The 14,015-nt window shown below is 42.9% G+C and overlaps 1 protein-coding gene across 1 annotated transcript in view; it reads left to right on the forward strand.

Annotated features, from left to right (window-relative positions):
- Prkca (protein kinase C alpha) overlaps nucleotides 1-14,015 on the forward strand; it is a 386,510-nt gene that overhangs the window by 3,039 nt on the left and 369,456 nt on the right. Inside the window, exon 2 of the mRNA XM_021648501.2 lies at nucleotides 164-195. Within this exon, the coding sequence (XP_021504176.1) occupies nucleotides 164-195 (32 nt within the window). The remainder of the gene's footprint in view (nucleotides 1-163; nucleotides 196-14,015) is intronic.

Genomic DNA, 14,015 nt, shown 5'->3' on the forward strand with positions numbered 1-14,015 from the left:
TTAGTTCTTAGGCACATTTTTCTTATCAAGCCTTTGGGTTTCAAGTATAGTATTTTAAACCCTCTAGAACACTTTTTTTTGTGTGTGTGTGTATGTAACTTGCTACAACATGGTCTCAATGAAAAGGGTACTAAGATATTTGTTCTTCTTTTCTGTTTTCCAGGGGGTTTGGGAAACAAGGCTTCCAGTGCCAAGGTAAGCAGCCTCATTTCCATGTACATACAGACATGAGCACAGCACCCCAGAACTGTACTTATGCTCCCCATGTCTTTGTGATATGAAAGATACGTTATTTAGGTAATATTTTCAAAATACAAGTGATGTTAGTATGGTCCTTTTTAGGAAAAAAAAATCACGTGTCTACTAATCTGCACACAGAACTGCCTTTTTCTCATTGAAAAAAAAAAAAGCAAAAGCCTTCCTGTAGTTTTATTTTTTGCTGAGAACATTCCTGTCAGAAACGGCTGTCTCTGTGTGGGTGTTTAGGAGAAAAAAAAAAAAGGAATCACTTTGTATTCATGTGGCATTTCTTTCCCGTTCTTTTTCTTTGTTTTGTTCCTCCTTTCCCCTGCCCCCCCTCGTACATTGGGTACTCGATGCAATTAATAATTAGGTTATACATCACTCCAAGAAAATTGTGTAGATCACCTATTGTCACCAGGGACAAAGAATGCGCACTTGGACATTATGTCAGTGACATGAGAGTGACTGACGGCTCCAGCATCACTTTGTGGTGTGTCTCTCCTCTAGCGTAGGTAAATACTCCACGAATGCTCTCCTGTGGCAGGCCCCTCTGGTTTTCCTCTCTCACCTACGGTTGCACTCTGCTCACCGAAACCAAAGCCACCATCACTGTGCGGCCATCAAATATCTAAGTTTTTTTTTTCTTATGTCCTTTGTCTTATCTGTTGAGCTGGATAAATAACTGTTTTATAGCCTGTGAAGGCATTTCAGGTTCCCCAGCTCACCTGCTGGCTTGCCTGCTCATTGTCTATAACATGTTTATTTAGTTCGGGTTACATTTCCCATCTGGGCATAGGTTTATTATTAGGGCGAGTGGAAAGTACATTCTAGCCTGGAAAACATCGTCCTAAGACTGCCTCTTATTAACGTGCATCAGAGAAAGGCACCGTGTGTGCTCTTCTATTTTACAAGTGATCACTTATTACCAAGTTGATTATCTTTTTGTGAACTTCCAATCTGGTGACCTTGTTTCTAATACACATATTAGAGGGGGAACATTTTTATAGCATGATGATCATCAATACTACACCTTTCTTAATTCCACGATGTGCTTAAAACCCTGATTGAATGAGTCATTTTGAGAGCTCCATTTGGAAATTAACGGATATTCCTTTTAAGCAAAGAATAAAGAAGAAAGCATGTTGCATCAGCCTCTATAATAGATGAAAGAAAGACTTTGGTTCTCAAAGTGGTGGGCCTGAATTTTATAGGTTAGGCTTGGGTCTAAGTTTGAATGTGATTTTAGGTAGTTGAAAGATGCAAATGAGATCTGAGTCTGTTACTATTTTGATTGTGGCTTCAGTTTGGGTCAGAGCCTGTGAAAACTTATAATTTTGTACTGAATTTTCTCAACTATTACTTGTCCAGGAGAAAGTAGTTATGTTGTTTTAAAACTATACCTTTTTTTTACCCCATGAAAATGATTTACTCTTGAGAGGGTCTCTGCCAGACCACTGGTCAGAACAGGTTGTGTTGGTGAAGTCACAGGGTGGACATGGTAGGCGGTCACCTGGTCTGTGGGATTTCCTGCACAGTATGTGCTGAGCTTCCACTGGTTCCTCTGATTAACAGCCTCACACCTTCATAACTCCATTTCACCTGATCTCTTTTTTAAAAAATATACTCACAAAATGTTTAAAGAGTGAAATAGTGCACTCCTTTCTCTTTCCACCTCTCCCAGAGATAACATTTTTCAAAAGCACCCATTTGCTCTCTGTTTGCTCATACTTAGTTATAAGTTATTGGTGCAGTCCCATTGTTTTCTCTCAGCGTATGCTAAATAGCTGTCCGTGCTAGCATCAGCTCTGCCTGAGTCTATGCAGTGGCTGTGACGTGTGGTTATTCACCCTTGTCTCCACTGCAGGTAGGTCGGTTGCTGCTCAGTTCTCATAGGTATCATGAAAGAGAGCATCCCTGGGAACTAGTGTAGGTATTTCTAGAATAGATACCTAGAAGTGTGGGAATGTGCATTTTAAATTTTAATGAGTACTGTAGAGCTGCTGTCCAAAGGACTCCAACGTACAGTTCACTATGAATGTAAAGTGTACTTGGCCTTTCCTTCAGTCTCTAGGTAAAGAGGTTGCTATAGAAATCAGCTTTATCTTTGCTAATGTCAAAGGGGAAAGGGTCTTACTTTTAACTTCTGTCTCCTGGGTTACTAGTGAGGTCAAATGCTCCCCTCCTAAAAGTGCAGTATCCATTTGCATTTCTTCTGTGAACTGCTTTGCTAGATTTACAATAATACTGGATTTACAAACCACACAAATTAGAGAAGTATACTTTATGTCCTGTTCTTGGCTTTGAAGAATTTGCCATTTGATTGCCTTGAGTAATGGATTTCCCTAGTGCACACACGCATTTTAATTCACAGTAACCCTTTCAAGGATGAAGGCATTTAGAAGAACTATCTGCTGCTACATCTTATTTAATATGTATCATCTGTGCTTGGCTTGTTGTGGTCATCTTGTATCTTATTGTGGTAACTTAATTAGGAAGGATGCTCTGCCCAGGACAGCGCTTTAAATCCCCAAGGAGTACTTAGCTTGCCTGTGCTGCTTTTAATGCCTTCTTAAAATCCGTGTTTCTCCGAGCACCTGACCATTTTAGAATATGTTTCGTCTTAATGTTCCCAGACTTTGTTCCCTTAGTTCTGACTGTTAGAAATTATCTCTATTCAGGAGACTAACTCGCCCTCATCTACACCATGGGACAGCCCTTTCCTCCAAATAGTAGCCCTTTCTTCCAAAGAGCAGGAGTTTGGAAAAAAAAAATTGTTTGAGAAAGGGTCTCATTGCATAAGCCCAGACTGGCCTTGAACTCTCAGAGATCTTCCTGCTTCTGCCTCTTGAGTGCTGGGTGGCATGTGCCACAGGCGTGGCCCTGAAACTTTTAATGTTCTTGATACATTATTTTTGTTTGTTTGTTTATTTGTTTGTTTTACTTGATGACACTTTTTTTCCTAGCCGCAGAAACACTGTGTTGACTAGGCACTAGGTAAAATAGCTACAGCACGTGAACCTCTTCTTCCCCCGGCACTTTCTTCCCCTCCGCCTCCTCTTCCCTTCCCTTCCTCTCCCTCTCCCTCTTCTCTGTCTTTCCTCTCTCTCTCTCTCTCTTTCTCTCTCATATATCTCGTCTCTTCTTTCTCTTCTTTCTTTGCATATGTTCTAAACTTGTCACATACCCATGTCACAAGTAATACAGAGTTGTCATCTTCGCTTAGGGAATGATAGGAACTGTAAGTCTAAAATAATAAATGACTTTAGCCCTAGAAGCTGGCTTTGTAATCTGTGTCACTTTAAGAAAGGATTCTATGGCCGTGTGGAACACTTAACATTTATTTCCGTGGCCCAGGATTTAACATAAACTGGGTCGGGGAAACTCCCGCAGACATTTTTGTGGAGATATTCCCACTCTCCCAAAGTGGATGTTGTGCCATCCTTATTTATAGTGCATTTGTGGGTGCACGACTCTGAAAAACGATATTACCAGGGCTGGTAACCCAGTCTTTGAGAATTTATTGTCTGGATGATGGTGAAACCAAGAGCCGTAAATGCTAGCGAGAAAAAAGGAGTTCACAGTGGGCCCAGAAGCCACGAAACAGCTTCCTTAAGGTCTTCAGAGATGAAGACAACCTTGTCCTTTTGTAGCTCTTAAAGGCTGACCATGAGGATCACATTTGCCTTTTGAATTTTTTGCTTACTGTTTTCTGCTTCCTGTTTTCTTAACTGGGTGACTCCAGTGCTCATTTCATCTTCCTGACATTAGCAGATAGCCAGTCCTCACCTACATTTTTCTCTTCTTGTTTTTCAGAGAAAGGAAGAGAAAATAAAGTAGGCTTGTATGCCCAAGATATTGATGGCATTGAGTTTAAAGTGTGTTAGGCCGGGGGGGGGCAGGTCTGTTCCCAGGCACGATTTTTATCCTGCATTAGCTGCTTCCAAAAACAGTTGTCTAGGATGGAATGGTCCTTGGTCCTGCCCTCACAGAGTCTGGTTCTCTGAGGCTATCTGCTGCTTTCACTCCTGGAAATGGGAATGAGCCAAGCCTTTCTTTTTTTCCTCCTTGGAGTTAGCAACAGCCCTGCCCATCTCTAATTACAGCGGTAGAAGCAGCCTCTGAAAACGTGACCTGCTTATTTGAAGTGCCAGGCAGTTACTCACATAGTTTGTTGCGTCTAGCTGTCCTCTGAAAATTTCCTCCTTTTCTTTTTCTATTTTCTCCCCTTTGTTTAATACCACACATCTAAACGAACCTCCAGCCGAGGCTGTTTAGTTGAGATAACCCTGAGAGAGCATCGAAGGTCGGCCCTGCATGTAACTACGATCACTAGGAGCCCGTGACCCCGCAGGCTCGACCCAGGAGTCACAGAGCGCTTTAGGAGCGAATCTGCATTTCTCTACTGCACAACAGTTAGGAATCTTGAACGTCTCTTGCTAGGGACACACATATCATATCCTGTACTTTGGCAGTGACTCCACTGAAGCTCCAGCTTTTCAGTAATAATAGTCAGTTTCTCTTCTGCCCTGATGGTGATATTTTATTTTGAAGCCCTGTTAACACAACCTGACCAGGATGGGTTTTCCATTCCCTCAAGAAAGTGAAAATTGGTGTTTGATTGGGGTAAGGGGAGAAAGAATATTTATCTGCCCTGGGCTGCACAAGCTGAGGGATTCTGGAGAGAGGCTCGCTTAATGGAGGCTGACCCTTTTGGGGACCCTGTCTCATATAGACGAGGCTGGCCTTGAACTTGCAACGTAGCTGAGGATGACCTCAAGCTTCTGCTCTTCTTGCCTCTGTCTCTCAGGTGCTGGCATTACACTGTGTTTATGTGACAGGGATTAAACACAGGCAAGCACTCTAGCAGCTTGCTTTTTGCTCAGGCTGAGACTGACCTTTAAACAGAAATGGGGCAGTGGGGACTGAGTTGGCAGCCTTGTAGGAAAGGCATGTCCAGTTGTCTTCTTCTGCCAAGTAGTGAGGGTACCAGGTGCCAGGAGATAGGCAAGGGCTGAGGGCCAAGCTGAGCAGAATTGTGAGCTTGGCCAACTTGAATGGAGCATTTGTTCTTCTCATACCCTGGAATCACTGCCTCATTTTGTTTATTTGACTGCTTTGTGGTGCTTGAAATTAAACTTGGGGCCACTAAACTGTAATCCCAGGCTAAGGTTTGAAGGATACACATCTTACAGGAAGCATTAAAACCTCCTAAGACTTTCAGTGAGCTCCAGCTGCCCATGGGGTTCACAGTTATGTCAGAGGATTCTGTAATCATTTGTCTATAAAGCAGAGGTCCATATCTTGACATCCCCTTTCTGACTGGTTCCTTACTCCCAAATGATAGCTCTAAATAAACTCTTTTAAAAAAAAATCTTTGTGCATCTATGTGTATACATTTGTCCACGAAAGGTCAGACAGTTCATGTGCACAGACCGTAGCATGCATGTAGAGGTTGGGGAATGAGCTTGTTGAGACAGTGTCCCTTGTTTTCTGTCACTGTGTTATGACAGGGTAGCGGGCTTATGAGCTACTGGAGTGGAGATTTTCCTGTCTCTACCTCTCATCTCTCTCTAGGAGCACCAGGATTACATATATGCACTGTACTTCTTCAGGATTTCTGCACAGGCTCGGGGGATTTGAACTCAGATCTTCATGGTTGTGTGGTAAATGCTTTACCCGCTGAGGCATCTCCCTAGTCCGGGATAGATGAGCTCTTAGTGTTAACTTGGAACTCTGGAGGGTCTGTAACAATGAATGAAGAATTGTGTCAGTGGCAGAGAGAGGTGGCATGCCTGTAACAGCTAACATTTGGAAGTTAGTGGGTGAGGGTGGGGGCCGCTCATGCTCTTCTTAACTGGCCCCCCATCCAGGAAAAGTGCATACTATCTGATGTGAGCAGGGAGGCCAGGCTGGAACCAATGTCAGATACTCTCCTTTGGCGCGATATACCCCCTCTGAAGAGATTTCTGATGAATGACTGTGTGGCTTTTACTTGAGGGGTGAGAGTGCTCTGTCATTTTAAGACACTTCCTCCCCCACCAGAAGCCAGAGCTGTAGTGTGCAGCCTGCTTGTTCCCTTCGGAGGCAGTGGGGACCCAAGAGATGTTTGCTCTTACAGAGGAGTTTGACAATGCCCTGACAGGGTGCAGTTCAGCCTTCAGCAGGGTGTCCAAAAGCTCTTCAGTGTACCCCCTGTCCCCCTGCTGCTTCAGACTTTCCAGCGGATGTTTTCCTCCTTCATATAGTAATGCCTCCTTCTGCTCCTCTGGCCGTCCTAAGTTGCAGTTGACCAGGTGACGTCTCTGTGACTTTGAGACTTAGCTGCAGGGTAGCTCAGGCCTGTCCCAAGCTTCCTGCCACTCTGGATATTTATGCACATTGTGGGAGCCTGTCACTGCACCACCTCTCTGCCTCACTCTTTCCTCTGCTGGCAGAGTGCAAGTCTGAGTCTGACTCTTCTTTTTGTGTGTCCAGCGTTGAGTACATTGCCTGGTACTCTGTAGATACGATGTAAATATTTGGCGGGTGTGTGTGTGATTATATAAATATTAGAGTAGTTATGATATGGATGCTCATAACCAGGAAGATAGTGACTTTTGACTGAGTGTCATCCATATATGTATGTATGTATGTATATATATGCTAGTTTCTTTTACATAGATGCGTAAACCTTCAGAGGACTCGGCAGCTTTGTGAAACAGAGAGCAGAAAAACCCAGTTTGCATCTATAATGAGTGTGTAGTGCTGACCGTAATAAATTACTACAGTGGGAAGGAAATGGAGGTTTCTTCTCTCTTATGGAAAGTATGCAGGCACCAGGAACAAATCTCACTGCCACAAATAAATCACGTGGGCCTTGTTAGGAAGACAAGATGTGTTGGATGCACAGTGAAAACTGAAGCCACTCTTCAGGGCACCTTTGGCCCTGTCACTTCAGTGTTCTGTTTTACTCTGAGATCGCTAATAGATGACCCCACATTGTCACGCCCAACCACATTGATTCTGTTATTTTTAAACTTCCTGAACTTGAAAGGCTTTTTAAGCTTCAAGGTGAGAAAGAGGGGATGGATATGGTGGCATAAAATGTCTGTAATTGAATTGCAATGGCTTTAAAGTTATTTTTTTTCCAGACAGAAAGAAGAAAAAGCTAACATTTATTAGGAGCTATACACGATCAGGGTTTTCCCATGTTATGTGATTTAGTTCTGACAGCACCCTAGGATCTCCTTTGCAGAATGAGAGCCTTGAGAACATCTCCAGCTTGGGGACCCAGCCTGGGTTCAGCTTGTAACAGTTTTGCTGAAACATTCTTCCCAGCCAACGGGAAACTGTTTCCTTTTGATGCTTGTAAAGCCTGGATTTGGAGGAGAGGAAAGAATGATGCCGTTAAGGGAAACACTGAGCCGCTTCTCTGGGGCTAGACGGGCTTAGTCTTTGCGGACCTCACCCTTCTCAGATTTTCCACAGCAAGCCCTCTATTTCTGCTCTTGTTTTTCACCAAACTGTGAGACTCATGGTAGACATTAAGTTAAGCCATAAGCATCTGGGTGGGGACATAGTATTCACAGTTAGATTGAGCTGAAATTGCTAAAGCCAAATTAAAAAAAAAAAAAACTTTTTACTGAATTATACAAAGGGGAAAATGACTTGTGGAAATAGGTTTCTGTGAAGAATGGGACAGAGAGGGATGACTTGATTAATTGTCAGCATAAAACTGGAATTATTTAGGAGCAAGTTCACAAATTAAGACTAGTGTAAGGACAGTTCATCTTTCATGCTGCCTTCCGTCGCTATTTCCCCCAACCCCATATCTATACATTTCTATTTTTGGTATTTTAAGAAATGCAAGGTCCATCTATCTTGTCTGGGTAACTCTATTAAGAATTTGGGAAATCACTAATGATGTGACTATAAGACATGAAGGTATCTTATAGATCTGTTTAGGTCTGACTTGAAAGGACTTTTTTTTTTCTTCAGTGTGTTATGTAAATGACCTGCCACTGAGTTGCACCCCAAGTTCCAGTTGTGACTCTTTTGCTGTATCTCTCATGTGTAGTGCCTACTGATCCTGGTCTGCTGAATGGGGATTTTCTGTGCTTGAAGCACAAGGACAACCACCTTCTCCCTTCTCCTCCAGTAGAGTATTTTCACTGTTACGTACTGTTCCATGTACTTTTCTTTAACTAATTTGAGCATTTGTTGGCCTCTGAAGAGGTTAAGCTGTACTGCCTCCATTTTACAGATATGCCAGAGGAGAAGTTTAGACACGTGTTCACAGTTTGAAACTGGTGGAGCTGGGATTCAAACCCAGGTCCACATGCTGTGTTACTAAGGTATGGCCTGTGCTTCCTCTCCAAGTCCCTGTTTCTTGATGTTTTTGTCACTCATTGACCACACTTGATGCTGGAGCCATTGAAGGATCAAGAGCCAGCATAGCAGGAGTGTACTTTCATGCATGGACCATCGTTGCATCCTTACCATTCCAGTGGTGATGAACACAGGACGATAAGCCTGGTACCAGAACTTAGTGTGGAGCCCGAGAGGCCTCCCTGAGCACACCGAAACATGACTGCATCTTGTTTGTAATATTATGTTCTAGTCTAAATGAATTAAGAACTGTGGAAGCATGTGGGAAGACAGCAGATACTGTTTGTATCTACTAGATGATGCTTAGATTGGGGCTTGGAGGGTGCATGGAAGTTTTTTGCCTGTGGATGATGAGGAAGACAGTCTAAGGTGAGGGAAGAGTAGCAGGAAGCATGGTAGGTGAGGGTAGCTTTTGTGTTCTAATAGCAAAACCGATCAGGATGGGAGGCTGTATTTTTCAAGATGTTACCAGTCCCAACTGCCAAATCCTAGAGCGGACTGGAGAATTGTTTCTGGGGTTATTGGTGCCTGCAGACTTGGTATAGAGTGGCTCTTTTGCAAGGATACATTGTTTCCTCATGTGTCTTCTTTTTGTTCTGACTGTGTCTTGTTCATGTTTCAAGGAAAATGTTACAGAGAAGATCAAGCATTGTAGCTTCTTGTGAAAGATACATTGTATTCAAGTAGGAAATGCCCTGCTTTTACAAAGCTGCCACCTACATACTGTTGCGGACTCTAAGGAAGCCTGGGGGACTGATTACAGACTCACTTTAGAAGTCCAGGCCTCTTGGTCCATGGAAATTAGGTCTGGCTATGATATACTTAGTTATATTAGATATGCTCTACAGATTACTAAGGGAAAATATAGAGTTAGAACATTCATATATTTAAAATAGGCAGTATTATTTTAGAAGCCAGCTGCTCACTTAGATTTTTCTGTTTATTATCTTTGGATAGTCCTTTTGTACCTAGAGTCTGAACGCAGACTGATGTGTTTCCAGCATACCAGAGAACTTTGCAGGAGATACCTCTGAGCTCCAGGGCTCTAGGTTGAAATACAAGATGGGTTTTCACCTGGACTTTTATCCGAGCTCCCAAGGGAGAAATGGCAGTTCACACCACACTGCTCCTGAGCTGATGTGTGTTTACAGTGTGTGCCCATTGTGCTCTCTCTGTGGAAAGCTGGCAGTGCTGCCCCTGCTCGGGGCAGAGAGAGGTTAACCAGCTCACCCTCCATCATGCCAGCCGGGAGTGGTGGAGCTGGGACTTGACACCAGGCAGATTCAGCGACAGCGTGGGTTTTCACAGTACTGTTTTCTTCACATCAGAAGCCATACGGACACATAGCCATTCCCCCTGTACTCGTCTCATTTCAGCTGGTTTTCCTCCAAGCTTTTAAATGAAGAGTGATTTGTGGTGCTGTTTAGGGCAACAGGCACAAAAGTCTCAGGGACCGAAGAAAGCTTGGCTCACCCTGGTGGAGGCTTTGCTTAGCTTGTGTCCAGACTTACCTTTGCAGCCAGGGATATGTCTTAGAGGTGGAGTAAACTTGCCTGGCAATTATGGGTCCTGTGTGTCTCATCCTTGGCACAAAACCAAACCAAACCAAATCCAACCAAAACATTGACCACAAAGTTAAATAACCGTAAGTCAGCTTAAATTCATTTACAATTTTATGTTAACACTGAGCCTCTGATGGGTGGATTTATATAACTATATAACTGTCTTAATTAACATGGTCCATAGACAGTCTTAAAGTAGGAGAAGGGAATTTCACTATTGAAAACAACTTAAATATTGACTCCTAACTATAATAGATAGAAGAGTTTAAAAGTGCTTCCTGTTCTGTCTTGTAAATTCAAGTACCTCTCAATTCAGCTGTTATAACCACAACCATTCCACAAAGAATATTTAGCATTCCGTAGGTGGAGTGCAAACTACAGCAATCATATTGGGGGTCACTGTCCAGTAATAATTCTAAACCTGTCTTCAGCATGAATCTAGCTTTCCATGTGCTGAGTTTGGTCACCGAAGTGTGCTGTGCCCCTCCATTTTCACACTGGGTGGCATCCATCTGATGACTCATTGACAGACATTTAGTTTCAATTTTAAAGTGTGGCTTTCACATCATTTCATTTCTATATACTACATATATGTGATTTTTTTTTAAAAAAAGAATTGACTGATTAGTAGTATAACTTATTTATTTACTTTTTAGAACCAAATGAGAGTTTCGTTGCCTAAAGCTGACATGTGTCCCACTCTTAGTTTTCTTAATTGTGTAGCCAGGTAACGGAGTACCTGTTAGCATGCTGGTGGACGACGAAGCTGTCTAGTGTCTAGGGGATGCAGATTAACTTGCAAAGTTATCGTTCATGGAGATTAATTCTCAGACTGGGGCAGGGGAAGTTGATGTGCTGAGGATTCACCTTGGTGAATTAAGTGAATCTAGTAAAATCACGAATAGCAGTAACTCAGAAGCCCCAAGCCTTTCTCTTGGACTTTCCATTCATGACAATGAGCTATAATTACTAAAGCTTTTGTAAATGCTTTTTTTTTTTTTTTTTTTTTGCGGAGGTGGGGGGGTTGGGTTTGTTTATTTGTTTGTTTTCATATAAACTCGGGCTGGGGAAGTTGCTCGGCGGGTAAAGCGCTGATCGAGCAAGTGTGAGGGCCTGAGTTTGGATACTCAGTACCGTGGGAAAAGCCAGTATGGTGGCTCATGCCTGTAACCTTGATGCAGAATGTGAAGACAGGCAGTTTCCAGCATCTCATGAGCTGGCCAACCAATCTAGCTGAAGCGACAAGCTATAGGTCCAGGGAGAGTCTTTGTTTTAAACAAACAAAACCAACCAAATTAAAAGATGAAGAGCCATGGGGAAAGATACATGATGGCCACCTCTGGTCCCCACATGTGCAAGCATGAGTGTGTATACACACATGCATATGTACCACACACAGACACATAGACATACAAGTATTCACAGGAAGAATAACATACTGATGATACCAAATTTGATTGCTTCCTTGTGCATAAGACAAATTTTGGCAATCTTGACCATTGGTGAGTACTGATTGATGGCCTCAGTTTTATCTGAGTGTCAGGAAATGCATCATTAACTTTAGCTTTTTGTGCATTTTCCTCCTGTTTCTCTCTCTCTCTCTCTCTTTTTGTCAAGTTATATTACATTTTGTTGTACAATTCTGAAGCCATGTGGTGACTTTATCTTAGACTTTCAACTCTGCCACACCCCCATCCCTGATGGGGTATCACCATGTAGCCCTGGCTGGCATGGTGCGTGCTGTATGGACCAGGCTGGGCTTGATCTCATACGAATCCACTGGCCTCTGCCTCCTGAGTGCTAGGATTAAAGGCATGTGCTATCATACCTGTTTTTTTTTTTCTAAAAATATTCATATCAGATGGATTAAACTTTTGTTCACTGTGAAATGATTGGATTGTTCTTTTATGAACCATTACATTTTTAATATTGCTTAAATTATGGTAGAGTCAAAGCCAATGGATTCGTGCTTATGTTTTACAGGTTAGTTATCTGAATTTATATACATCTCAGAAAATTACTCCTGACCTCCTTGATCATTCTGGTAGTCACAGGATCAGAAAGAGTCATGTTCAAAGAATTTAGATGAAGAAAGGACTGTGGAACTAGAGATGTGGCTTGAGGTGCCTGCATCCTCACAACCCTGGATTTGGTCGCCCATCCTCCAGTTGTGGTGGTGGGCTCCTATAATCCCAGCACCCAGGAAGTGAAACCAGAAGGATAGGAAGCCCAAGGCTATCCTTGGCTACATGGTAGGTTAGAGACCAGCATGGACGATGAGAATACATGAGACCCTGTCTCAAAGCAAAACAACAACAACAATAATAAAGAGTTCATAGACTCTAGCCCAGATCCTTGAGCTTACAGCTGTGATGTTGGCTGTGAGAGATAGGTAGATTTCTGTAAGGCCCAGCACACAGAGTGGACACTTTGGTCTCCAGCCTCTGCTCCATGCCTTTCATCGTATCTACTGTGTCATTCTCCTACCTGCAGGCAGCTGGTGCGTTTCTGTATTGTGCCCTGTGGACTTGAGTCAAGAGTGCTTCTGCCCATGCGTGTGGGAACCACCCAGCAGCATCTGCACAGCATCCAGCAGCCTGGGGGAGGCATGCAGAGCGGGCCCCAGGTCACTCTGGCCTTCTTTGGAAAATAGCTCTTTCTTCTAGGCACAGACACACAGCTTCCACCTACGCCTGGGAGTCCCGAGTAAATTGAGATTGTATGTTTATAGATAAGCAGTCTGGCAATCATGTACAAAGATCTATTTAAAATAACATTAAAAATACTGTGACTTTTGCATTTGTATTATAGTGAGAGTTCATGGGCAAGGAAAAGACTCCCTTTGGAGTGGTATACCTTTGTCTCTTAGTGTGCCCTTGACCTTGTCTATCTCCCATCATAACTGATTTTGCATTTTATTTAATTAACTAATTGTCTCTTATTCTCTTAATCTTTAGATGCACACATTTTTAGTCGTCCTCTGAACAAGGCTCAAAGGCTGATGCAGACCGCAGCACTTGTATCTGGTCGTTTTGCTTGTGGTGTTGCAAGTTAGCCTGCTCTTAGAATGGAAGTCCCTTCTAGATGACAGTCCGAGCCAGAGGCAGAAGTTAAGCCTTTGTTTCCTGGAGTTTCTGTGTTGTAGATTTGAGGTTCCGATCTCAGAACTGTGGACGCAGCTAATAACCACACAAAATAAACAAAGTGGCAGATCCGATGATAAATGAAACATGCATGTTTATGCACGCCACTTCCCAATACTTATTTTCTGGTCAAAGCCAAGTACAACACTACAGTCTTGTAAATATTCCTTTGGGAAGAATTGTTTCCCATGTGCTAGACTTCCAAACTTGCTTTAGAAATGAGCCCCAGTACTGGCAAGGTGGCTGAGTGTATATAAGGGGGCTTGCTGCAAAGTCTGAGGACCTGAGTTCGATCCCCACTATCTACATGGAAGAAGGAAAGAACTGACTTTCACTAATTGCACATGCGTACATGTGCACACACACATGCGCAAATACATACACAATAAACTAAGTAAAATGTAATAAATACTTTAAAAATCACTCCCAAATGATAGCTCTTATTTTTCATTGGTGAATTCTCCGGACATCCTCTTGGGCATTTCGTCTTACTCCAACAGTCATTGAAACGTTGTTCAATGTTTAAACTGAAAAAGGTTGTCCTGAGGATATTCTAAAGACAGTTTGAAATTATCACCGTGGATCAGGTGTGCATAACTTTGACTATCCCTAAGTACCAAGGGCAGGCTGGCGTCATTTCACCTTCGCTGTTTCTCCCTTGTCCCCCTGGGGATGGAAGCCTCCTTCAACAGCACACTTT

Source organism: Meriones unguiculatus, chromosome 7 (assembly GCF_030254825.1).
Source record: "Meriones unguiculatus strain TT.TT164.6M chromosome 7, Bangor_MerUng_6.1, whole genome shotgun sequence".
NCBI lineage: Eukaryota > Metazoa > Chordata > Mammalia > Rodentia > Muridae > Meriones > Meriones unguiculatus.